General features: G+C 46.1%; 1 protein-coding gene across 1 annotated transcript in view; it reads left to right on the top strand.

Moving 5' to 3' along the window:
- SPO11 (SPO11 initiator of meiotic double stranded breaks) overlaps nucleotides 1-26,272 on the top strand; it is a 1,671,983-nt gene extending 1,645,711 nt beyond the window's left edge. Inside the window, exon 15 of the mRNA XM_044090058.1 lies at nucleotides 23,572-26,272. Coding sequence (XP_043945993.1) covers nucleotides 23,572-23,691 — 120 coding nt within the window. The 3' untranslated portion in view covers nucleotides 23,692-26,272. The remainder of the gene's footprint in view (nucleotides 1-23,571) is intronic.
- Nucleotides 26,273-26,809: the final 537 nt, after the last annotated feature.

The raw sequence follows: 26,809 nt of genomic DNA, 5'->3' as shown, positions 1-26,809 counted from the left end.
TCTCTTCTATTAAGATTCATGCTGCAGCAATTTCTGCTCACTATGATTGTGACCCGCCATTGTTTTCTCATCCTTTGTTTAAGCAATTCCTTAGAGGGGCAAAGAATATAAGACCCCCACGAAGAGCTCCTACTCCTGCTTGGGATCTCAATTTTGTGTTGGAAAAACTTACTCTACAACCTTTTGAGCCTGCAGCTACTGCTGAGTTGAAATATTTATCTTGGAAGACTGCTTTTTTGTTAGCCATTACTTCTGCGAGAAGGGTTTCTGAATTACAGGCCCTTATGGCAGTTGAGCCTTTTTTAATTTTCCATAAGGATAGGGTATCTTTACGTACTAATCCTTCCTTTATGCCTAAAGTGGTTTCTAGTGTGGCTTTAAACCAAACTATTCATTTGCCTACCTTTTATGCAAACCCCCAAAATAAAGGGGAAAAGATTTTGCACACTTTGGATATACACAGGCAGTTGCGATATTATTTGAGCAGAACTAAAGGGTTCAGGCAGTCTCAGCAGTTATTTGTTTCTTTTGCTTTGAGTTCTCAGGGCAAGCCTGTGTCAAAACAAACTATTTCTAGGTGGATTGGGTTTTGCATTGCTTTCTGTTATTCCCATCATGGCAAGGAGGTTCCAGCTGGGATTAGGCCTCATTCCACCAGGGCTACTGCCACGTCAACAGCTTTTTAAAGGGGGGTGGCAACTAAAGATATCTTGGAGGCAGCTACTTGGAGTTCAGTGCATACTTTCTCTAAGCATTATCACCTTCCACTTTACTCTAATTCTAGGGCTGGTTTTGCCACTGCTATTTTACAGGGCATTTTGGCAGCTCCTGCTTCTTTATAGTTGTGCCATCCTCCCTTACCTCTGCTTTGGGATTCTACCCAAGTGTAAGGACTGCAGCAATGTGAGATGAAGAACATAGTACAGTTTTGTACCTACCATAAATGTAGATGTTCGAAGATCCACATTGCTGCAGTCCAATTTACCCTCCCTCCTTCCCCTCTGTAGTTAGAGGCGGTTGTGTGGGTTGGATTGTAAATGTTGTGTATATTGTACATATTATTAGTGCCAGGGTGGTTGTTTGTTTGTTTGTTGTCTTTGGGTTTTTGACCTTTCTTGTTAGGGTTTTCTGACATCTGGGGCAAGAAAAGACTGAGGATATGACGTCGGTCATGTGCATTTGTACCCTGACGTCCTGATGTCAGTCTAATGCGCCTTGACCGACGTCAGCCTTATACTTTGATATTCTGGCCGACCAAGGACAGCGGACTACCCAAGTGTAAGGACTGCAGCAATGTGGATCTTCGAACATCTACATTTATGGTAGGTACAAAACTGTACTTTTTGGGGCCTGTGTGTCTGTGTAGTCCTTGTGTTTTTCCTCAAGTATGGCTGAGGCCCCAAAAGCCATTTTTTCCCCGGCTGATGGCCACACTCGGTGCATTCGGTGCCTTAGGGTTGAACACCTCTCCTCAGGCTGTACCATTTGTGCAGCGTTCAACCCCAGGGCACTGAAAGAGCAGAGGTCGAAGCTGGTCCTGGCAGGACTTTTGCCCCCGGACTCGGCTTCGGCCCCCGCTCCTCCCGTGGCACTACCACAGCCTGTGGTAATAGCCACTCCTGCCCCCCTTCCTTCGGCCAGGACTCAAACTCCCGCTAAAGCGCTGGAGGACAGGGAGGCTAGGAGGGAGAAACAGAGGGAGAAGCACCACAAGCGGCGGGCCGAGGCCTCCGCTTCGGCCCCGCCGGCTAAGCGGGCTTCTCCCTCCACAGCTTCTAGGTCTCCTCCTCCTCGGCTCCGATCTCCTTGTTTCTCCCCAGGACCCGAGGAGGAGGAGGCCCGATCTCCATCAAGGTCATCGAGGTGGCATTCCAGGCCCGCCTCGGTGGCCTCATCGAGATCGACTTACAGTATGTCAGATGCAGACTTGGACCGGATGGTGCGAAGGTTCATCCAGGCCCAGCTGCAGATGGGAGTCCTCTTGCCTCCCCCCCCCTTCAGGGTGGAGCTCGACACCCTTTTTTGCTTTATTACTCCTTCTCCGACGCGCTACCCGGGTTCGGAGCGTTCGGAGCCGGGCAGCGTCGAAGCCGGGGGTGGGTCGGCGCCGACAGTACTTGGTACTTCGGATCCGACCCTGCCCTCGAGTCTGTCAGATCCGACCTCTCGGAGCCGTGGGCCGAGCTTCGGATCCGAGGGATTCAGTGTGCCTTTGGCTCCATCCAGGTCGGAGCACACTGGTCCTTCGGATCCGACGGTCTCAGTGCCGGCTCCGATCCCTTCATCGGATCCGAGTGGGAGTCGGCTCTCAGAGCCCAGGGAGAGCGGTTCCCCCTCGGCCTTCGATGTAGTGGAGAGGGCTCTGTCGAGAGCATCCGGACCCCCGGCCCTTGTCTCGGCTCCACCCTGCACTCCCTCTCTGCTGGGCCAGGCTTCCATCACCCGGCCACAGGGACAGCCTGCTTCGATGTCCCAGGTTGTTCCATTGGAACAGGATGTTGCGGGCGAGACCTCCTCGGACAGCCCCCCCGAGGAAGTGCCTCGCAAGCACAAGTGCAAGAGGAGGCACGTGGACTCCCCTGAGTCCTTAACCGAGGACACGGACTTGGATGAAGGGGAAGGCTCCCCAAGATCACCCCCCGAGGATGTCTCCTTTGGAGACATCATGGAAATGCTTAGGATCAGAGGTGGGTGGTCTGCCCCCAAGGCTTCCTCCGACGAGTCCGTGTTTCTGGAGGCATTCGAAGCAGGCCCGTCTACCTCTTGGGTGTCCCTTCCGGCCAACCCCCTGGTGGACCTTATTACCACCAGGGCGTGGAAGGACCTGGACACCGTGGAGCCAGTCCCTAAACGCCCGGACAGGATACTGAGCCCCCCCCCGCAGACCGGTCCCACTGGAGCAAGGGTCCCCCCGTAGATGCCATGTTGATGGCAGCCATGAAGAGGGAACTAGCTCAGGAGAGCCCCTCAGTCCATCCACCGAGCAAGGAGTTCTGCTTGATGGATCGCTTAGGGAAGCGAGTTTTTAGTTCAGCGACCTTTTTGGTAAGGTCCCTGAACTGTATGGCACACGTCATCAGGATGCAGCGGGATCTTATCAAAGAATATGCTGCCTCCCCCCGAGTCCATATCGGCGGAGGACAAACAGTTGTACTCCACCCGAATGGCCACTCTGAGGTCCATTTCGAATACCTCTATGCGGCTATTGTCCCACGCCACCGAGGGAGCCGCTAGAGCTAAGCGGAGTGGGCCTAGTCATGAGACGTCAGGCCTGGCTCTGGCATTGTGACTTTGCGGAGCCCTTTAAAGCATCCTTTGCGAACGCCCCTTTCGATGGTTCTGCCCTGTTTGGCAAAACGGTTCGCGAGACGCTAGTCCAGAGCGATAAGGACGGGAAGACGTTGTCTGCCATCGGAGTCCGCTTCTCTGCTCCCCAGCGGTCCTTTTCGAAGAACCAAAAGGGTCAGAAGAAGATGTGGTTCCGGAAATCGCAACATTCCCAACCCGCTCCAGACAACCAGTCCTTCCGTGGCAGAGGAGGACAGGGAGGACGCCACCCCAGGGGCAGAGGGGCTCCGAGGAACTTTGGATCCAGAGAATCCTTCTCTGACCGGCCCACACAGCATCCCTGAAGGGTTGCCCGGCTGCTCCACTCTGGAGGCAGTCGGGGGGTGCTTCTCAGAGCACCTAGTGGTATGGGAGTCCATCACGTCAGACCGCTGGGTGCTTCGAATTATATCCAGAGGGTACAAAATTCCAGTGCTTCATGTCCCCAAAATGAGGAATTTCCCCGATGTACCACCCGATCAGAGGGAGGCTGCAGCCGCAGAAATCCAGCAGCTGCTAGGAAAAAGAGCCATCCAGCCCGTCCCCCAAGACCAGCTCGGATTAGGGTTCTACTCCAGGTTCTTTCTGGTGCCAAAAAAGACGGGGAACTTGAGACCAATTCTAGACCTTTCCCGTTTGAAACTGTCGCTAACCAAGGAAAAATTCCGAATGGTCACTCTTCAATCTATTTTCCCCTTCCTACGGGAGAATGATTGGATGTACTCTATAGACCTCAAGGATGCGTACTACCACATTCTAATGGACAGACGATCCTGGAGGTTTCTCCGCTTCTGGCTGGGAGCCAGTCACTACCAGTTCAGGGTCCTTCCCTTTGGCCTCACCACAGCGCCCAGGGTGTTCACCAAGGTGTTAGCAGTGATAGCGGCCCACCTGAGACTCCAGGGAATGCAGGTCTTCCCGTACCTGGGCGACTGGCTCCTGACCGCCCCAACAAGGCATCTACTTTGCTCAGCCAGAGATTACTTTCTCCGCCTAGCCCCCCAATTAGGCATCACGATCAATGCGGACAAATCTTTCCTTGCTCCGACACAAGTCATAGAATTTGTAGGAGCCAGAATAGACACCAGAGATCTACGAGCCTTCCTGACTTCAGAAAGACTACAGAATTTGCAACTTCATGTGCGGGCCATCCTCCAGTCAGAAGCTCCACCGGCGGAATTGGTCCTGAGGGCGCTGGGCTCCATGGCGGCAGCGATAACGCTCCTTCCATGTGCCCGCCTGAACATGAGGGTACTGCAGTGGACCCTTCTAGCACAATGGTCCTTTCAGTCTTTTCCTCTCCATCACCCCATTGCTATCAGCAAGGCTTGCAGGAGGGCCCTGTTATGGTGGCTTCATGCTCCGGATCTCTATACGGGCCGACCCTTCTGCACTCCTCCCCCTCTCGCCACGGTGACCATGGACACATTCCGCCTCGGGTGGGGGGGGGCATTATTCAGGCAGGACAGTCCAAGGCACGTGGAACGATACAGAGACCTCCCTGCATATCAACATTCTGGAGATGAGAGCGGTGTTGTACGCGTTGCAAGCACTTCAGAATCTCCTCCCCATAGGAACTATTGCAATTCAGTCGGACAACATGTCTGTTGTCTGGTACATCAACAAACAGGGGGGAACCAGGTCTTACCCTCTATGCCGCAAAGCCATGAGAGTGTGGGAATGGGCGATTTCCACCAACCGCTTTCTGATTGCAACACACATTCCGGGGCGGGCCAACATCCTAGCGGACAAACTCAGCCGCACCATTCTTTCTCCTTACGAGTGGTCTCTCAATCCACTAGTAGCGAAGCAGATATTCGCAATATGGGGGCAACCCTGCTGCAATCTCTTTGCCTCTCCCTCAAACACCAAATGCAACAATTTCTTCGCTCTGATTCCCCCTCCAGGGGAGACTCCAAGAGACACTCTGGTGCATGCTTGGCCGCCCGGTCTACTTTATGCCTATCCTCCTCTACCCCTGATGCTACAGCTCTTACAGAAAGCCTCGCAGTTGGGGAGCAGGATGATCCTCATTGCCTCATTCTGGCCTCGGCAAACTTGGTTCCCTTACCTGTGGTCCCACCTAGTGAATCCCAGTCCGGATCTAATCTCCCATCCGTCGGGCTTGTCAACCCCAAAGCTGGACAGTCTGAAGCTGACAGCTCGGTTTCTCCAGTTCCACTCATAGTTAGGACTCCCGGTATCTCTTCACCAGTCAAAGCCATCCTTGTGGCAGCGCATAAACCTTCCACCAGGAAAGTGTACCGCAGTAAATGGAAACGTTTTTCCGTCTGGGCGGAGCATCATAATCTAGATCCCTTTACGGGCCCTCTTCCATCCATACTTGACTTCCTAACCAGACTTTTTCATGAAGGCGCTAGTTGCTCAACCGTCAAAGTACAATTGGCAGCCATCTCCCATTACCATGTGGGACATGACACAGGGCCCTTGATGTCGGCCAAATTGTGTAAAACCGTTCTCAAGGGTACTTTTCTGCTCAGACCCCCTATCAAAGAAGCCGTACCCCCTTGGGATCTTTCACTAGTTCTTCAAGCCCTAACTGCTCCCCCATTTGAGCCTGCCGCTTCAGTGGATTTCAAATACTTGTCCTGGAAAACAGCATTCCTTTTAGCCATTACTTCAGCGAAAAGAGTTTCAGAACTTCAAGCCCTTTCTGTGAAGCCACCTTACTTGATTTTTCATCCGGACAGAGTGTACCTCAGGACCAATCCCTCCTTCCTTCCCAAAATAGCATCAGAAACCAATATAAATCAATCCATAAATCTACCGGTCTTCTTTCCTAAATATCAGAATAAAGGAGAGTACAAGCTGCACTCATTAGATGTTCATAGGCAGCTACGTTTTTATACTCATAGGACTGCTGGTCACAGGCAATCCGACCAGCTGTTCATCTCCTTTGCCAAATTCAATTTGGGGAAAGCAGTCTCAAAAATCTCCTTGTCACGCTGGATTTCCCAGTGTATTCTTTTAGCGTACCAAGCTTCTGGGAGACCCGCACCTGGAGGAGTTCGCGCACATTCCACTCATTTTATCTCTACTTCTGCTGCCTTCAAATCTAGAGTTTCGTTGGATGATATTTGTTTGGCAGCCACTTGGGCCTCATCTCATACCTTTATTAACCACTACAAACTGGACGTAATTTCTAGAGGGAGAGCATCCTTTGGCTCTGCGGTGCTCCGCAATATCCTTCCATGATGGCCACCCAAGATTCAGGTAGCTGGGGACTCTGTCCCACAGGTTGCTGACAAATGAAGTCCCTACTTCAGATTAAGAAGTTATGTACTCACCATAACGTTCCATCTGAGTAGGTGGCTTCATTTGTCTGCAACCCCCCCCCCCCCTCTCCTTCCCCCTGGCCTTCAAAATGGATCTATGTAGATTGTTTATTGGAATACCCTTTTTGGGTATCTATAGAGGGGCAAACTTGATCTGAGGTCATGGAGGGTTGGCAGGGGATTATGGTTGAGGGGAGGAGCTAGGAGCTCGGATCCATTAGCTATGAAACAAGTTGCCGGCTCGGATCCGATATCGGATCCAAGACCCACAGGTTGCAGACAAATGAAGCCACCTACTCAGATGGAACGTTATGGTGAGTACATAACTTCTTATTTCTGTACAGTAAAATCATGGCTCCACAAAAAACCTCTCTCTCTAAATGCTAAAAAACTAAACTTATGCTGTATACCCCGAAAGAAATACAGCATTTAGCAAAGAAAATTTCAGTATACTCTCACTAAACTCCATTAAAATTTAACTAGTAACTAGTACCAAACTATTAGGAGTCATAATAGACGAAAACAACAGGATGTTAAGTTGTCCATCTCGCCTTCATTCTTGCTGGATGGGTTCGGAGCCGATCCTCGGCTCCGACTCGGCCACTCTAAAAGCTCGAGAGTTGGTTCCACCGGCTCGAGGCTCCCCTTATATCCCACAATGCTAGGAGGTAATACCTCAGATCTCGTTTGCCGCTACAGCGATCGAGGTGTGTTGTTTTCTACCGGCTTCAGGTCAGTTGATATAGATTAGTGTATAGTTAATTTAAGTCCCTTTAATTTAGTTTTTACTAGTTATTTCCCTTAGTGAGTGGATTCGGACCCTTTCCTACCTGTTTATCCACCCCTTTTCTCCTCAAGAACTTATTAGTTCTTCCCTCAGGCCTTCGGGCCCTTCCATCCCCTTATTAGTGGTGTGGATGTGTTTGTAGGGATTTTAAAACTAATTTTAGTAGTTTAATTTTTAGTTAATCTTAGTGGATAGTGTAATCAGTGTGTTTGTGTTGTGTGGTGGTTACACTTTTTTCCTTAAAAATGTCTAAGGATTCAAAGGTCTCAGGCTTCAAGAAGTGTGACTCGTGCTGTCAGAAAATGTCTCTGACAGACGGTCACACTTCTTGTGTGTACTGCCTGGGATCTTTACACCTGCAGGACTCTTGTGCTGTATGCCATGGCTTCAGCCCTAGAGTCCTGCAGGAAAGAAAAAATAAACTTATATTACGAGGCTTATTGAAGCCTGAGGGTCCCCCGACTGTTTCTTCGGGCAAACCCAACAAGCCTTCTAGGTCTTCGGCTCCAGTTTCTGAGTCGACACCTAAGGCTTCGAAGTCTGCTACAACATCGGCTCCGGCTGGAGCCGATGAGACTCGAACTCTTATTTTGGTTCCTCGGCTCCGGCCGGAGCCGAGGTGTTGGAAATCACCGAGTCGGCTCCGATAAAATTATCGGAACCGACATCTAGGAAAAGGTCTAGGTCACCGTCTCTTGGCTCCGTTCATTCGGCTCCAGCATCTCCCTTGCTGTCTGAACGGAGCCATAGATCTCACTCCTCTAGGTCGTCGAGACTTTCGGACCATGACCTTCAGAAGGTAGTGAGTCGACTTCTTAAGTCCGAGGCACTGGCCCAAATGCTTCAGAGCCCGACTCAGCAGTCGATGCTTAATCCGATTTCTCAAAATATTCCTCCTCCGACTCCTTTGAGTTTGGAGCCGGGCGCTGACCCGAGACTGTGGCAGCGGGAGCCGATACATTTGTCTCCGCCGCCGTCGTCTGCGCGGTTTACTACATTCGAAGGATCTCGGCGCCAGACTTCCCTCGGCTCCGAGGGTGAGTGGCATCGGACCCTTGTCCGACCCCGCTCTCCCTCTCGGTGCTTCGGCGCTGGTGAGTTCGGCTCCGACATCGACCTCGGAGCCATCACTGTCGGTGCCGAGGGAGGTTTTCAGCTCTTCGGAGCGGAGACCTCTGGCTCTGCCTGACAGGGGTGCTTTCGAGGTCATGCGGAGTGTGTTGGAACCTGGTTCAACTCCACAGTCGGCTCTGTCCGCCCCTCCCTCCTCGGTGCCTCAGGTAATTTGTACTCACTCCCTCTTCCCAGACCGCAGAGAGCCAGCTCCTCAAGAATCCCCGGTGGGGATCTCATCCTCTTCCGAGGCCTCTCCTGAATTGGCAGGAGAGCCCCCTAGAAAGAGAAAGTGCAAGAGGAAGCACATAGACTCACCTGAGTCTGTCACCTCTGACACGGATTTAGAGGATTCTGAAGGTTCCCCCCATTCCCCCTCTGAAGATGTCTCCTTTGCAGACATCCTGGAGATCCTAAAACAGAGGGGGAATTGGCCAGCCCTTAACCCTTCGGAGGATGAATCTGTGTACCTTGAGGCGTTCGGCTCTCGCCCTTCCACCTCCTGGGTGTCTCCCCTTTGACCCCTTATGCAGGTGGTAGCAAAGGCTTGGACGGCTCCTGACTCTGTGGACCCCACCCCAGGAGACCTTCAAAGTTTATTACAGCACCAGCAGACAAACAATTTTGACTAAAGGAGTTTCTGTGGATGCTATGGTGGTAGCTGCTGCCACCAAGAAGGAACTAGCTGATCCTTCAGTGCCTGTCCATCCTCCTAACAAGGAATCTAGGTCTATGGACAGGTACGGGAAGCGGATGTTTTCGCAGCGACCTTTTCTATGCATTCGCTGAACTACCTCTGTCATTTCACTCGTCTTCAAAGAGACTTGATCAAGGAAGCGAGTGAGATGTTAAAGGATCCAACAGCTGCGGGTTTTCAGGATAAGATGAACACTCAGCTGGCAACCCTCAATTCGATAGCTAACTCCTCCATGCCTTCTTTCATATGCGGCTGATGGAGCGAGCAGAGCCGCAGGTACAGGTGTGGCCTTACGGCATGCCTGGATGCGGCTATGCAATTTTATGGATCCCTTTAAGACGTCTTTCACTAATTCCCGCTTTGATGGATTGTCCCTTTGGTCCTCAAGTGAAAGAAACCTTGACAAGGTGCGAGACGGATGGCAAAACTCTTTCTGCCGCCGGAGTCCGTTTTCTACTCCTTCTAGGCCTTACCCCAAGGGCCAGAAAAGTGGGAAGATGTGGTTCCGCAAGCAATCTCAAGGGCTTTGCCTGACGACAGAGTCGGTTCCCCTCTAGAGGCTGGGGAACAATAATGGTAGATGTCGCCTAGAGGCAGGGGGTCCAGAACCAGGGCAATCGAGAAACTTTTTCCGATAAGCCCTTTCAACATCCCTGAGGTGTTGCCCGACTGTCCACCTTCAGAGGCAGTCGGGGGAAGATTATCACTGTACCCAGAAGCCTGGCAATCTCTAACTCAAGACAAGTGGGTACAGTCCATCATTTCCGAAGGCTATTCCATTCCGTTCTTTCGCACTCCAAATCAATCAAAAAAGTCCCTTCCAGATGTTCCACCCGCTCAAAGGGATCAAGCAGCGTTAGAAATATCAAAGTTGCTTGCAAAAAGAGCCATTCAGCCAGTTCCAGCAGACCAGCAAGGATCCGGAATCTACTCCAAATTCTTTTTGGTTCCAAAGAAAACAGGGGACTGGAGGCCCATTTTGGATCTCAGCATCTTGAACAAGTCTGTCAAGAAAACAAGATTTCGGATGGTCACGTTACAATCCATCCTACCCCTATTGGGAAAGGAAAACTGGATGTGCTCTATAGACCTCCAGGATGCGTACTATCATATAAAAATGAACAGACGCTCCAGGAGATTCCTCCGCTTCAGGCTGGGAACCAGTCACTTTCAATTCAGAGCCCTGCCCTTTGGACTCACCACAGCCCCCCGGGTGTTTACCAAATGCATGGCAGTGGTTGCCTCTCACCTGAGACGTCAAGGATTCCAGGTGTTTCCATACTTAGACGACTGGCTCCTTACAGCTCCCACCAAGCATCTTCTACTACTCGCCAGAGACTACACCTTTCATATATTTCGAAAGCTAGGTATCTCAATAAATTGCGAAAAGTCTGTTTTGTCGCCTTGTCGTGTTATTACCTTCATAGGCGCAAATCTAGACACAGTCAGCATGTCTGCGAGACTCACAGACCAAAGGATAGCAGACATACACAAACTAGTCTCTTCTTTTCCACAGCAACAGAATCAAAGTCAGATTAGTCCTAAAAGTACTGGGGATTATGGCGGCTGCTATCCCTCTACTTCTATTAGCCAGATTTCACATGAGAATCTTACAATGGATGCTCTTCACACAATGGTCATACCAACAACTTCCGATGTCCCACACCATTGTGATAACGCAAGCATGCAGGAATCATCTTCTTTGGTGGATTTCTTCCCCCCAACTCTTCCTAGGAAGACCCTTTGTCCCCCCCCCTCCGGTTGCTACTCTGACAACGGACGCCTCCCTGATCGGGTGGGGGGGGGGCATTATCAGGGAAGGACAGTCCAGGGCATATGGCAACCTTACGAACACCACTTGCATATAAATGTTCTAGAGATGAGAGCAGTGCTTTTAGCGTTGCAAGCCCTTCAAGACTCTTCCGATGGGAACAATAGCAATTCAGACGGACAACATGTCTGTAGTGTGGTATATCAACAAACAAGGCGGAACCAGATCCTACCCCCTATGTCGAGAAGCACTCAGACTGTGGCAATGGGCGATTTCTTCTCAGCGGTTTCTGATAGCAACGCACATCCCCGGGAAGTCCAATCTCATTGCGGACAAATTGAGCAGAGCTATTCTCATGCCTCACGAGTGGTCTCTGAAAAATTCAGTCTTGAAAAAAGTTTTTCAGAAGTGGGGCCAGTCTTGCTGCGACCTTTTTGCTACTCCCCAAAACAGCAAGTGCAAAGATTATTTCACCCTTTTTCCTCTACCAGGCCATCCCAGCAGAGTCGCTCTAGTCCAAGTTTGGCCCCGGGGACTTCTGTATGCATTTCCTCCCTTCCCACTAATTTCTCAAGTGATACAGAAAGCCATCGCTCAGAAAGCTTCATTGATCCTCATTGCCCCTTACTGGCCTCGACAGGTTTGGTTCCCCTTTCTGCAGCATTTTCTGTTGGAGCAACCCTGGCATCTGAACCTAGTTCCAGATCTTTTGACTCATCAGTCGGGTCAGTTACATCGCTCCCTCCCCTCTCTGAACCTCACTGCTTGGTTCCTCCAATTCCAACCTTAGCCAGGCTTCCTCAAATATGTCACTCAGTTCGAGATATTTTAATAGCTTCCCATAAATCCTCCACTCGGAAGATTTATCTTAGTAAGTGGAAACGCTTCTCCTACTGGGCTCAAGGAAGGGACATAGATCCGTTCACTGCTCCCATTCAAACGGTCCTTGATTTCTTAGCCGAACTATTCCACGCAGGTTCGTCTCCTTCTACTCTTAAGGTTCAATTGGCAGCTATTTCTAACTTTCATGTTGGAATCTCAGATTCTGCCATCATGTCTCACAAGCTTTGCAAAGCTTTTTTGAAGGGAGTTTTTCTTCTCAAGCCTCCTATTAGAAATCCTCCTCCTTCTTGGGACCTTAACTTAGTTCTCACATCTCTGATTCTTCCCCCTTTTGAACCTGCAGCTTCGTGTTCAATGAAATTGCTATCCTGGAAGACACTCTTTTTGGTAGCCATTACTTCGGCTAGAAGAGTCTCGGAGCTTCATGCACTCTGCAGTCGATCCCCTTATCTTTTGTTTCATAAGGATAGGGTATCCTTACGGACCAACCCATCCTTCTTACCCAAAGTAGCCTCTCAGGCAAACCTAAATCAAAACATTGACCTTCCTGTGTTTTTTCCTAACTATTCTAACAGGTCTGAACAAAAATTACATTGGCTAGATGTTCATCGACAATTAAGGTATTATTTGGATAGGACCAAACAGACCAGAAAGGCTGACCAACTGTTTGTTTCTTATGCAGAAGGCAGAAAGGGCCTTCCAGTTTCGAAAGTATCACTCCCCAGATGGCTTACATCCTTGATTTCTTTTGTGTATGAGATTAGGCATCAAAAGTTACCAAACAAACCTAAGGCTCATTCAACTAGAGCTTTGGCTACTTCTATAGCTTTCCAAGACAGGCTGCCTATTGATACGATTTCCAGCGCAGCTACATGGGCTACTCCTCACACTTTCATTTCTCATTATAAGTTGGACTTAGCTTCTAGACACAGAGCTAATTTTGGTTCCACTGTACTCAAGAGTCTGTTCCGATAGGCCACCCGGGACAAGGTGCTAGGGACGTGGTCCCATCCAGCAAGAATGAAGGCGAGATGGACAACTTAACATATAGAAGTTATGTTCTTACCATAACGTTCCATGTTAGTTGTCTTCTTCTCGCTTCTTTCTTCGCCCCACCCTCCTTCCCCCTAGCCTGGACAGACCTAGAGGAGTTTGATTGTGACCTTTTTTTCCTACCACCTCTATTTGTATATGTATATACTATGTTATGTATATATTCCCTCATCAGGTTGTAGGTCACCTTCCTTCTGTCATCTTATAGAGGTGGGTTTCCCCTTTCCAGTGTTTCTGGATTTTCTCCTGGCTGGGCCTAGCTTACAAACGAGATCTGAGGTATTACCGCCTAGCATTGTGGGATATAAGGGGAGCCTCGAGCCGGTGGAACCAACTCTCGAGCTTTTAGAGTGGCCGAGTCGGAGCCGAGGATCGGCTCCGAACCCATCCAGCAAGAAAGAAGGCGAGAAGAAGACAACTAACATGGAACGTTATGGTAAGAACATAACTTCTATTTCCTCTCCTCACCAACCAGACAAGCTTTAGCCTTCCTCCTATCTCCTACCTTCATTAACCTATGATGGACCCTTGTTAATTAATTTACAGTCTTCCCTGAAATTCAAACTAGAAACCTGCTACAACAAGATTGCCAAATTCGCTACAGGCAGGTGTCACTCCTCCCATCACTGTAGTGCTTTAAGAAAACAACAATGGCTAGAATTCCTCCATTACCTATTACTCTTGCAGCTAATCACTTCACACAAACTTATCTATAAACCACAAGACTGCCTTGCCCTTAGCTCCTTACTTGCCCCTTACTCCCTTCTCAGGCCACTATGTTCAGAACACCGACACCAAATTCATAAACCAAACCTACCGGCAGGTAAACTACTATACTCTTGAACCATGTCCAGATTTCGGAATAACCTCCCCTCCTCTATATGCAGTGAACAACATCCCTCTAACTTTAAAATCACCCTACACAATCATCTCCTCTCCAATTGGATATGTAACTGCACAAAGGCACATCCTACCACCCATGAAGCCATTACTTTTCCTTTACTCCCCTTCAGTCTCAGCTGGCCTCCAATGCAATACTAGCCTCTCTAACTACCTTGCATTGTTTCTACACCTTCTAACCTTTTGAGCCATTCTTTCTCTTGTTCTATAGCTTTACCAGAAGTTGCCTAAATTCTATCTCTCGTCCAATACCTTCACTTGAATTTGCCTAAATTAATTTTTTCCCACACTTCTACTGACTGGAAATGTCTACACTGATTCCTCCTGCAACTAGCTCTCTTTCCCTTACAGCTACTTCATGCCTGAATTTCCACTGGAACTATGTAATTCTACAATACTTATTTGTATTATATCCTCATTTCAACTGCTTGTGTCTTAGAACCTGTAACACCTGACTCCACTATGTACGGTAGAACCTGCTCATTAAAATTGTTCCTATTATTATTCTGAAATGTTTTGCTTTTTATGTTGTGCTTCATTGCAACTGCTGTTTTTAATATTGTTTTTAGTATTGCTTCATTGCTTCTATTGTATTTTAATATTGTATTTTGTTACTTGTCTTGGAGCTTTTCTCCCCAGGCCTTCACTGAAAATGGGCTCACTGTGGCCCAGTGGACTTTCCCGGTAAACAAATGTCAATAAATAAGTAAGATACCACAATATGAACAAAAGATGAATGACTTTAGTAACTGGCTTAGTTTCTGGTGTCATTCTAAGGAGGTGCAGTATTTGTCAACATGGAAGGAAATGGTTAACAGACCACGCTGCTTTGACAGTGATGGTCTGCACATCTCCCCTCAATGCTTTCAAATATTAGCTAAAACATTGTTTTCCCCCATAGTATGATTTTTAGGCAATGCCAAACTGAAAGTACTTCCGATGTACGAAATGAAAACCAAAAAAATCTAAAGGTATTACTGCTCAATGCTAGGAGTCTAAACAAAAAAACTCCACTCCCTAGAAGTTGTCTTCACCCTACAGAATGCTGATGTCTGGGTGATCACTGAGACATTGTTTAAAGCCATGGAGTACACACAGACGCTGCAAGGTTGTAATGCCATCCACACATTTAGACCAGCTACTACACAGACAGGGACTAAAGGTGGAGGGGTGTCTATTTACATCAAAAATAAATATATCTCAAGCCTGGTCAAATAGGACAATGCACTTGAGCTACTCCATGTCCAAATCACCTTCAGCAAAATCCAATACCACTTCCTTGCAAGCTATAGGTCCCCCTCTATGACCCAGGAAACCCATACCATGTATTTAAACTTATTGGAAATCTCACCATCCAACTCAATACCATATTCATGGGTGACTTTTACCAACATGGGAAATCAATGCTCCATACCTATGGTCACCCCCTCGTTAGTCAGGTCTGACCATAAGCTAATCACCCTTAACATCCACATCCCACCCCCACCCCCCAGTAAAGAAACCACCATAAAAAACTTCTCCAAAGCCAACTTCATGCTACTCAAGTCAGAAGTGACAAACTTCATGACACCCATGCAGACGAGAACTGAAAGTTCAACTGCTGAATCCTACACTAAGGCACTGTACGAGCACATCCACTCATGCATGAATCGTGCCATCCCAAATAGAACCAAAATGCTCTCATCCAAAAAAAGGAAGCCAATCTGGTGGTCCCCTGCCATAAACAAACTTTACAATAAAAGGAAGAAACTTTTGCAGAAAAGAGGAAAATCCCAGGATGCAAAAAACTCCCTTACTAGCCTCAGTAAGAAACTGAGATGCCTCATAAAATCCTCCAAAGCTAGTTACGAAAATGCCAAAGATTCCAAAGACAACCACAAAGCATTCTATAACTATGTCAAGAATCTAAATGGCAATGCTCAGATCTGCTCTGAGCTAAAACAGAATGGCATTAAATATACTGATCCGAAGGATATTGCCAATATACTGGCAGATCGATTCAGTGCCAACTTCACCCCCCTCTCACCCCCTAAATGGCCCATCTCAATACCGGAAGATTGCCAAATTCCAGTAATAACGGCCACACAGGTACAAAACGCACTCTCTAAAGCCAAGAATACAGCATCCATGGGACCAGATGACATCCCGGGCTGTGTACTACACGAACTACAATATGAACTGGCACCTCACCTAAGTGTCATGTTTAATCATAGCCTCACCTCAGGTTTCGTGCCCACTGAGTGGCGCAGAGCTACAGTTATCCCAATCCACAAGGGGGGATCCACCTTGGATCCCGGAAACTACTGTCCCATCAGTCTGACAAGCCTTATCTGCAAGGCCATGGAGCGTATTATCATGGAACTTATAAACAAAGACATTGGCAACCTTCAAACACTGGACCCCACCCAGTTTGGGTTTGTGAAGGGCCGATCTTGTCTCCTGAACCTGATTGACTTCTTTGAATCAGTCTCCAGAGCCATGGACAAGGGTAAGGTGGTCCACACAGCCTATCTAGACCTTGCCAAGGCCTTTGACACCATCCCCCACTCTGGAATCATAGATAAACTTACTAAGTTGGGCATTAATCCCTATGTCACCCAATGGGTTGCTAAATGGCTTACTGATAGAACCCACACTGTAAAAGTAGCCGACTCCAAATCCAGCTTCAGACAAGTGACAAGTGGAGTACCTCAGAGTTCAGTCCTGGGGCCGCTCTTGTTTGGCATCTACTTCTCTAAAGTACAGGTCAACACTAAGGGACTCTGGCTAACAAAGTTTGCAGATGACTGCAAACTGGGAGCCATTATTAAATCCCCAAATGATGTGGATACTCTACAAAAGGGCCTTACAGAAACAGATGCTTGGTGCCAGAGCCATGGGCTCAAGCTCAATGCCAAGAAATGTATTGTTATCCCCTTTGGGAAAAAACATGTATCCATGAATTACCATATAGGTGGCAGTACACTAAACACAGAAAGTGTGATAAGATACTTAGGGACACAGGTGGACAGTGGTCTCACCTTCGATAACCACATCGCCACAACAGTCAGGAAATCCTTCTATGTGGCACACCTCATCACGAAGGGCTTTTCATCCAGAAAAAAGGAGGTCATTGTCCCACTGTACTCATCCCTCATTAGACCCATTATAGAATACAATGCCCCATTTGGTATGTACCTCTCAAGACATCTGCAACAACTGGAAAGGCCTCAGAAATATCTCACTAAAAGAATCACAGGCCTAAAGCAGATGCCCTACGCTGACTGCCTTAAAAAACTCCAGCTATACTCTGTCACATATCGTCTACTCAGAGGCGATCTCTGCTTAACATACAAGGCCATGTCAAACCCAGAGCTGTTGGACATGCTACACTTAAAGAAATCCCAATCCCTCAGAGCTACACGCTCCAGGGATCTAAACCTTGTCATCACAATAAACAAAACATGCTGGAGGGATAGGTTCCTGACCCAGAGACTCCCCAGACTCTGGAACAGATTGCTCATACATGTCAAGCAGAGTGCCTCTTTGGACCTCTTCAAGAGGAACCTTGACGATTGGATGGGAGAAAGGAAATTCACCCCAGGGATCACGTCAGTCGCCCTGCTAGACAGGGGTCCAGGAAAGTAAATAATGTGGGAAGAAATAGCCAGGGAATTGTTATGGCTAGGCTTCTATAGGCCCTAGGGCTGATAGCCTAGTACCAACCTATGAACCCATGAACTTTAATTACCCCACTATTAACTAGGAATCCTATACAACACCAAATGTACAGGCATAGAGATTCCTGGATTTTGTAAACACAAACTCCCTGGACCAGGTTGTCAGTACACTAACTTAAGGGGTGCAACCATACTGGATCTGGTCTTTACTAATATGGGAGAGTGCTGCACACCCTCTAGTATAATGTCTTCCCTGGTAAAGTCAGACCACAGAATGGTCTCCTTTGAAGTAAAAATAAAATCTGGATCCCTAGCTAACCCTGGAATATTCAGGAACTACTCTAAGGCTAACTTCCTGCTATTAAGTGATAACCTGGCAAAAGTTTAAGTCCCCATAAACCCTGAGAACACTGCTGCCTATGGAGAACTTGTCACAGAAACCCTATACAAGCATGTTAACAGCTGCAGTATCAGTAATGATATAGTAAATCTCTAGACAATGGACCCAACCCAGTTTGATTTCATCAAGGGCAGATCATGCTTTCTTAACCTGGTGGGCTTCTACGAGAAGGTCACCAAAGCAATGTATGAGGGCAAAATGGCTCACACTGCCTACCATGACCCGGCCAAGGAATTTGACACAGTACCCCACTTGGGCATTGTTGACAAACTCAAGAGGTTAGGTCCAAACCTGTATGTCACCCGGTGGATAGCCAAGTGCCTCACAGACAGGACCCAGGAAGTTAGAATTGGGGATTCCACCTCTAGAAAGAGGCCAATCAGAAGTGGAATCCCTCAGGGATCAGAGCTTGGACCGCTCCTTTTTGGCATTTACTTCTGTGAACTCAAGGCTATTGTCAGTGGTTTCTGGTTGCAGATTAGGAACTGTCATCGAATCCCACACCAACACAAATGTTCTCTGTGAAGGGCTGACAGAGACAAACAACTGCTGTCAGAGCCATGGACTAAAACTAAATGCCAAGAAATGCATAAAAGTATCCTTCTGGAAGTCATCCACCCTGGTAACTATCATATTGACAACACAACCCTTAGAGTTGACCCACTAGTCAGGGACTTAGGGACACACATAGACAGTAAGCTATCCTTTGACCATCATGTGTCTACAGTATTGAGGAAATCATTCTATGTTGCGCAACTTATAAACAAAGGTATGGCATCAAGATCCAATGAAGTCATTGTTCCATTGTACTTGGCATTCATCAGACCTTTCAATGAGTATGATGCCCGCTTTGGTATGTACCTAACCAGGCATATCCAACAAATGGAACGTCCACAGAGGTTTCTCATTAAAATAATATAAGGCTTAAGTAAAATGTAATCCACACTAGCGCCTCTGTCAGGTGAAGCAATAAAGCCACAGATAAAATCTTCAGTGAACACTCGTTTATTTAGCAGATTCCAACAGTTGCAGAACCACCAACACTACCACAAAACACATAAACGTCTTAAAGTCTCCGTTTTCATTTGATACACTTCATCAGATGTGGGCCATCTTCCACAGAAGCTCGGACCTATGTTTGGTTTGAAGAAATGGAAAATGCAGCCCCTAGCCAGTCACTTAGCTGTGGAATATCCCTTCACATTGGAAAGGGGCTCTCATTGATGTTAATGTCATTGTCAACCTCGAGTTTCCACAAAGTAAGCCTTGTTGAGCATCACAAAATACCTGGTTTAGGTTATGTCAATTTTCCAAACCCTTCAAGGCATCTTTTGCCAATGCCCCTTATGACAGCTACACTCTTTGGTAAGACCATCAAGAAGACATTAGTCCAGAGTGAGAAGAATGGGAAGACACTGTCTGCCATCGGGATCCACTTCTCTAACCCACAAAGGTCCTTTTCCCGGAACCAGAGAGAGCAAAAGAAGATGTGGTTCTGGAAGTCACAATATTCCCGGGACACTCAGGGCTCTTCTTCCCCCAGAAGCAGAGGGAGACAAAATGGACACTGGCCCAGGGGCAGAAGGGTTCCGTGGAAGCTTGGGTCTCGAAAACCTTTCTCGGACAGACCCAGGCAGCAACCCTGAAGGGTTGCCTGACTGCTCTACTCTGGAGGTAGTTGGGGGACGATTGTCCTTGCACTCAGTGGCATGGGAGTCCATAACAATGGACCACTGGGTGCTCCAAATCATATTCAGAGGATACTCTAGCCCCTTTGTGGGTTCCCCCAAATCTCTGTCACCTCCCAGATGTACCACCCACGCAAAGGGAGGCAGCAGCACAGGAAATTTCCAAGCTGCTAGAAAAACGAGCCATCAAAACCGTCACCCCAGATCAGTCTGGATTAGGCTTCTACTCCAGGTTCTTTTTGGTGCCAAAGAAAACGGGGGAATTAAGGCCCATTCTGGACCTCTCTACCCTGAATCTGTCAGTTGCCAAAGAGAAGTTCCGGATGGTCACATTACAGTCCATCATGCCATACCTGCAAGAGAGCAACTGGATGTGCTCGTTAGGATGCTTACTATCACATAAAAATGCACAGAAGCTCCAGCAGGTTCCTCCGCTTCCGGCTAGGAGTCAGTCACTACCAGTTTCAAGCCCTACCCTTTGGTCTCACCACATCCCCCAGGGTGTTTACCAAAGTGATGGCAGTGGTAGCTGCTCATCTGAGGCTTCAGGGGATTCAGGTCTATCGTTACCTGGATGATTGGCTCCTCTCTGCTCCCACCAGGTGTCTACTCTCCCAAACCAGGGATTATTTCTTGAAACTTGCCCTGCATTTGGGGATCACAATCAGTGCATCCAAATCTCTCCTAGATCCTGTGCAGGTGATAGACTACATTGGTGCCAGGATAGATACTCTTCAGTGCAAATTCTTCCTAGTTCAAAACCTGAGGATGCATGTTTCTCTGATCTACCACTCTCATCTCCCAATGGCAAAATCAGTGTTGAGGGCCTTAGGCTCGATGGCGACGACCATAACTCTTCTCCCGTGTGCTGGGTTACACATGAGAATTCTACAGTGGACTCTAGCTGTACAGTGGTCCCTGTTGGAACTGCCATTGACATATCCAATTCAACTCAGTTGGGTCTGTCGGTCATCCCTCATATGGTGGATGTGCTCTCCGGACATTTTGGAGGGTGACCTTTTGTTGCAGTCTGGCCCAAGCCACAGTGACCACGGATGCCTCCCAACTCGGATGGGGGGGCATTGTTCGGGCAGGACAGTCCAAGGCCTGTGGTCCCCCATAGAGACCAGCTTGCACATAAATGTCCTAGAGATGAGGGCAGTTCTTCTAGCACTGCAGGCCCTTCATGCCTTTCTTTCTCTGGGGACGATTGCTATTCAGTAAGACAACATGTCAGTGGTCTGGTATATCAACAAACAGGGAGGGACCAGATCTTAATCCCTCTGTCGCAAGGCCATGAGAGTGTGGGAATGGGTGATCTCCACCGGTCACTTTCTCTTCGCAACGCACATTCCTGGACAGTCCAACATCCTAGCGGGCAGGCTAAGTCGGACCATTCTGATGCCTTATGAGTGGTCTCTGAATCTGTCAATAGCGGAACAGATCTTCAACGAGTGGGGTCAACCTTGCTGCAATCTCTTCGCATTTCCTTCCAATGCAAAGTGTAGCAAGTTTTTCACTCTGAATCCCATGCCGGGGGAGTCCCCCAGAGATGCTCTAGTTCATGCTTGGCCTCCCGGTCTTCTGTATGCTTACCTGTCAGTACCTCTCATTCCGAGGTTTCTACAGAAAGCTCGTTGACCGGGGAACAAAGTTATCCTCATTGCCCTGTTCTGGCCTTGCCAAATATGGTTTCCCTTCCTTTGGTCTCACCTTCTGGCTCCGCCTTGGATCCTAAATTCCATTCAAGATTTCATTTCACACCCTTCGGGGGTGCCTCATCCAAATCTGGACAGCCTGAAGCTCACAGCTTGGCTGCTCCAGTTCCTGTCATTGCTAGGACTCCTGGACTATGCTTCTCAGTTAGATCTATTTTGGTAGCTGCTCATAAGTCTTCGACCAGGAAAGTTTATCGCAGCAAGTGGAAACGTTTTTCTTTTTGGGCCTCTCAAAGGAGTTTACACCCTTTTGTGGCTCCTATTTCTGCTATTCTTGATTTTCAAGCTGATATTTTTCAACACGGAGCTAGTTCTTCTACTGTCAAAGTTCAGTTGGCTACCATCTGTCATTTTCATGTGGGCAAGAATTCTGCCTCTTTAGTCTCTTCCAGACTGTGTAAAGCCTTTATTAAAGGCACCTTTTTGTTACGCCCCTCCAGTCAAAGATCCTGTTCCCCCTTGGGACCTTATTATGGTTCTTCAAGCTTTGGTCACTCCGCCTTTCGAGCCTGCCGCAACTGCAGATCTAAAATTTTTAGCTTGGAAAACAGCTTTTCTGGTAGCTATTACCTCTGCAAAAAGGGTTTCAGAATTACAGGCCTTGTCCATCAAAATTCCTTACATGATTTTTCACAAAGATAGGGTTTCCCTTCGAATCAATCCATCCTTTCTTCATAAGGTGGCATCACCAGTCAATATCAATCAGACCATCAATTTGCCTGTGTTTTTTCCTAATTTTCCTAACAAGATAGAATACAAGCTCCACATGCTGGATGTTCATAGACAGTTATGATTCTATTTACACAAGACCAAAAATTTCCGTAAATCTGATCAATTGTTTGTATCCTTCTATAAACCCTTTTTGAGGAAACTTATCTCTAAGGTCACTATAGCTAGCTGGATTTCTTCATGCATCCTGCAGGTCTATAAGGATAGAGGCATGTCTCCTCCAGGTCAAGTGAAAGCTCATTCCACTAGGTCCATGGCTACGTCGGCAGCCTTTTGGTCTAGAGTGTCTTTGGACGATATTTGTTCTGCAGCTACTTGGTCCTCATCTCATACGTTTATTTCTCATTACAAATTGGATTTGACTTCCAGAAGGAGAGCATCCTTTGGTTCTGCAGTGCTCCGGAATATCCTTCCTTGAGGGCCTCCCAGGAGTTTGGTAGTTGGGGACTCTGTCCCATAGGTTGAAGACCAAATGAAGTAAACTACTTCAGATAAAGAAGTTATGTACTCACCATAATGTTCCATCTGAGTAGATGGACTTCATTTGTCTTCAACCGTCCCTCCTTCCTTTCCCCTGGACCTTGGCATATGATCAGCCTGCGGGCTGCAGTATAAGTCATAAGAAATTTTTTTCAGGTCGGGTTATCAGTATAAGGTTCAGCAAACTCGATCTGGGGATGGAAGGTAGTAGAGGTGTATTATGGGAAAGGGGAGGAGTTTGGAGCTTGGAGCTGATGCTAGTAAAAGTTGCCGGCTCGGATCCGTAACCCACAGGTTGAAGACAAATGAAGTACAACTACTCAGATGGAATGTTATGGTGAGTACATAACTTCTTTTTATTCATTCATTAGTTTTCCATAGATCAAAGACTTCTGTAACAAGAAGCAGCTGTACCTCAGATGGTCATTCACTTGTGTAGACTAGTGCCATAAGGAATTTGTCATAAATCACAACCTGCATGGTATAGGTAAATAAATCATATTTAGAAGTACAGCTGCATCTCTTTATACTTCCCTGCTGCATAGCTTAAGATTCTACCACAGGAGATTTGACAAGTTCCAGTTTAATGATTAGTCAAGTAAGTAATGTTCATATCTGTTCAGTTGGCCTTTATATGTAGCAGAAGTTTGCAGCATAAAGGATATGTCACAAATTCAGCCTAGTGACTACAATTAATTAAGCCATCTTAAACGAAGATGGCTGAATCTTCTGAACCTCAACACCTGTAACAGTTTTCATTTCTCAGGGTTCTGCTACAAGGGGGTTTCCATGAATTCTAGCCTCACTACTAACAGTGAATGCAGTTAAGGAAAGCACTTCCATCATAGTTACAGCTATGGCCCAGATAAAGTTACTCACTGCATGTCTGAATACCAAATGTAAAATCTTAACTCTGCTGCAGAATCTGCAGGGGATATGTAGATGATCCCTACAGTTCTATGTTTTACAATTTTTTAAGAAGATTTAGGGGACTTATAAATAAATCTAAGGGTTCTTGAGCATGTTAATAATGCTAAAAGTTGCTAAATAATTTTTACAAATTGCCTGTATAAAAATGAGTACTAGTTGATTTTTTTTTTTTGTATTTAGATGGAAATAATGTCAAATTCCATGAAGAAAGCTGAAATACAAGCACTGACAGCAATTTCATCAGATTACCTTTCACGTGTGTACTTACCAAATAAACTACAATTTGGAGGCTGGATATAAATAATAAAGATAGAACTGTATATTAATGACACATGATATGCTTTGTCTGAACCCAGAAATAAATATGCAGCAGATACTACTGACTGAAAGAAATGTAATTCAGCATGGCAGAAGTTAAAATTGTCATTGCTCAGCACATATTGCAGCTGCAATATGAGAGTGTGTGCATGTATATTATACACACACACACACATATATAATATATATATATATGTATGTGTGTGTGTGTACACATACACACAGGCACACTCACTGCACTCGTACAAGCAGGTTTACCCATTGGCATTCAAACTGGGACAGTACTGAAGAATTTATTAGACATCTGCTAACAGGTACCCCCCTCCCTCAGTTTTAAACTTAAAGATCAAGTACAAAGGATTTTTTACCACTCTTTTTGTAATAATTATGCCCTCAACTTGTAAACTGGACTTTCTAATTTTAAACCATGTAGTTGTTAATTTATTTATTTCAGTGGACCTTTACTAATTACGCTTAATAAACTGGTGTTTTGTTTACTCTATGCTAAGTAACTGTCCAATTACTTCCTGATTCCATGTCATCCAGACCCACCTTCTGATGATGTATTAGAGAGAGGAGACACAGTTCTTTAGTAGTTTGGCATGTTTTCTATGGCCTGCAGCAACTTTTATTACAAAGCAACCAGAATGCAGCACAAACAGTTACTCAGTCAAACAATAATCAATAAATGAACACTGTTATATTCAAGTGGAATGTAGCAAAAGTAAGATAGAATAGGATAAGATTCTTAGTAAGGTGTATAGTGCTTGGCAACAGTGTAATAAAACAAATGTAAAACTAATAAACTGATGTCTACTAATGGAATGAGTGATCACTTTCAGGGAGAAAACATGGATGCGTGAATTACATACTCCAGGATTTATCCAGAATACCAGTTACAGAAAAAAGAAAGAAAAAAAAGAGAAATCATAGGAGAGTGAATTGTTTTACCAGCTTTGAAAGGTGATAAAAACACTTAACAGTGTTGAATAGACAGCTGCATACCTCTCAACTTCAATTAAATTAAGAATTCCAGACATATCCAAAAATTATTGGAGAGCAAAGGAGCAAATCAGGGACAGTTTTTAAATGAGTCTTAAATTCCCTTAAAAAGTTACGAGAACAACAGGTTTTACAATGATATGCATTTTCTGAACACTAGGATGTATGAAACTCTGGCATTACTGACTGCAGTTCACAGTGATTTACCAGAAATTCAAAATCTTTACGAAGAATAAGGAAGGCCTGGGGAAAAAAAATCAGAGATGGCTGACGGGGTTGGACAGAGGGCAAAATAAAGTGCTCCTCTGTGGCATTATCAAACTTAAAAGCTATTTGACACTTCAGTATGACGCACACTCTATATAACACTGTAGTAAACAGCTGTCTCCCATGGGATGCTCAATTTACTGGATCTTCATTTTCACAGATGCACAAATTATTCCATATTTTTTTCCTTGTGGAATAACATACAAACACACTGTGCATTACATCACTGAGGTGATTAACACGTCAGTAGACTTTCTCCCTAAAATCCATTGGTAGACAATGATTAACTAGTTTTACATTTGTTTTATTACATTCTATGATAAGCACTATACACCTCACTAACAATCTTAATCCTCTTCTGGCTTCCTTTCATTATCTTTCATTTGAGTATAGCTGCTTTAATTTATTTACTTTTTAATTTATTGTCTGACTCTGTGACTGACCGCTGCATTCTGGCTACTTTGTAATAAAATCTGCTGCAGACTACAAAAATATGCCAACCCACTACAGAACTGTTTCTCCCCGTTCTAATACATCATCAGATGGTACGGCTGGATGACATGGAATCACAAAGTAATTTGACAGTTTCTCAGCATACCATAAGTTTAATAAACTTGACAAATATAGGTCTACTACAGTAAAAACTAGGCCCACTTTACAAGATGAGTGCATAATTAAAAAATAAATAAGTGGTAGAAGAAACTCTTTGCATTTGATCTTTAAGGTTTTGTATTAAACTATAGAACTATTACGAAGAGGGCCAACCATTGTAAAAGGGGCTGGGTATCACCCTGTGACACTGAAAGACATGGATTTGAGTAGCACCCTAACCCTGCATACCCAGATTTGAAAAGTGGTACAGGTAACAAAAATGGTGTGATAGATGAGGGGTTTTCAGTTTCTGCTGCACTGCGCCCTCAGGTACACACTCAATAAACTGCAGCAATGGACATTGCTGAATGCAGAAAGCAGACCTGTTGTATTGGGAGTAGATTTGCAGTTACTCTTTTTAGAGGGGGATGGGAAGCGATGTTAGAAGAAAAAACAGAAAAAGACAATGCTTTTGTTTCCATATTGTGACGAAATATTGCCTAACACCCACAACCAAATCAATAATGTTGTTTTATGGAATGGTGTTCCACTTACTGGAGGCCAGCAGGAAATGTAACCAGAAAATAAAGGACTATTAACCACTGTGTCTTTACAACATTGCCATTTCAGAATGTATATTTGTTAAGTTTAAGATGTATGTTATTCAACAACCAAGAAGTAAAAACTGCATATTACTAAACAACTGTGAAGTGAGACGTTTTTATCATTTTTAAGAAGAATAAATTTATTTCCAAGGGAATAAAAATGGGAATTGTATCACACCAGACTTAGAATTGAAAATCATTTTCTGAAGTTGTGACTGCGTTGCAATGTCCACATTTACAGCAGAAACTACATCCTTATTCTGTGGCTGGAAGACCTTCTAGCAATCTCTTTTCACATACTAACCATGATGCCTAATGGTTTCCACAGAAAATTTCAGGTTCTTTGCAAGCTATTTTTGCAAATATTGTACTTTTGACATAAACTTGGAGATTCAGAAATATTGCATGGATAATCATTACTAAGTTGACACTATTTACATTGCATGTGCAATGAGTATCGATACTTAATACCTATACATGTGGCCAGGCCATTGTGTGCAATGAGCAGCACTTCATTGTGGCCACAGCACAGATCTGTGGCCTTATCTTGTTAGAGTACCTCATGACCATTTTGAAGTATGAGCAGCTGAAGTAAACATGTAATGTGCATGAGCACCTCTGGTAGCCATCGCTAG

This window comes from Protopterus annectens, chromosome 12.part0, assembly GCF_019279795.1.
Source record: "Protopterus annectens isolate FY-2018-M chromosome 12.part0, PAN1.0, whole genome shotgun sequence".
Lineage (NCBI taxonomy): Eukaryota > Metazoa > Chordata > Ceratodontiformes > Protopteridae > Protopterus > Protopterus annectens.
Note: the sequence above shows the minus strand (reverse complement) of the source record. Positions and strands in the feature narration are given on the sequence as shown.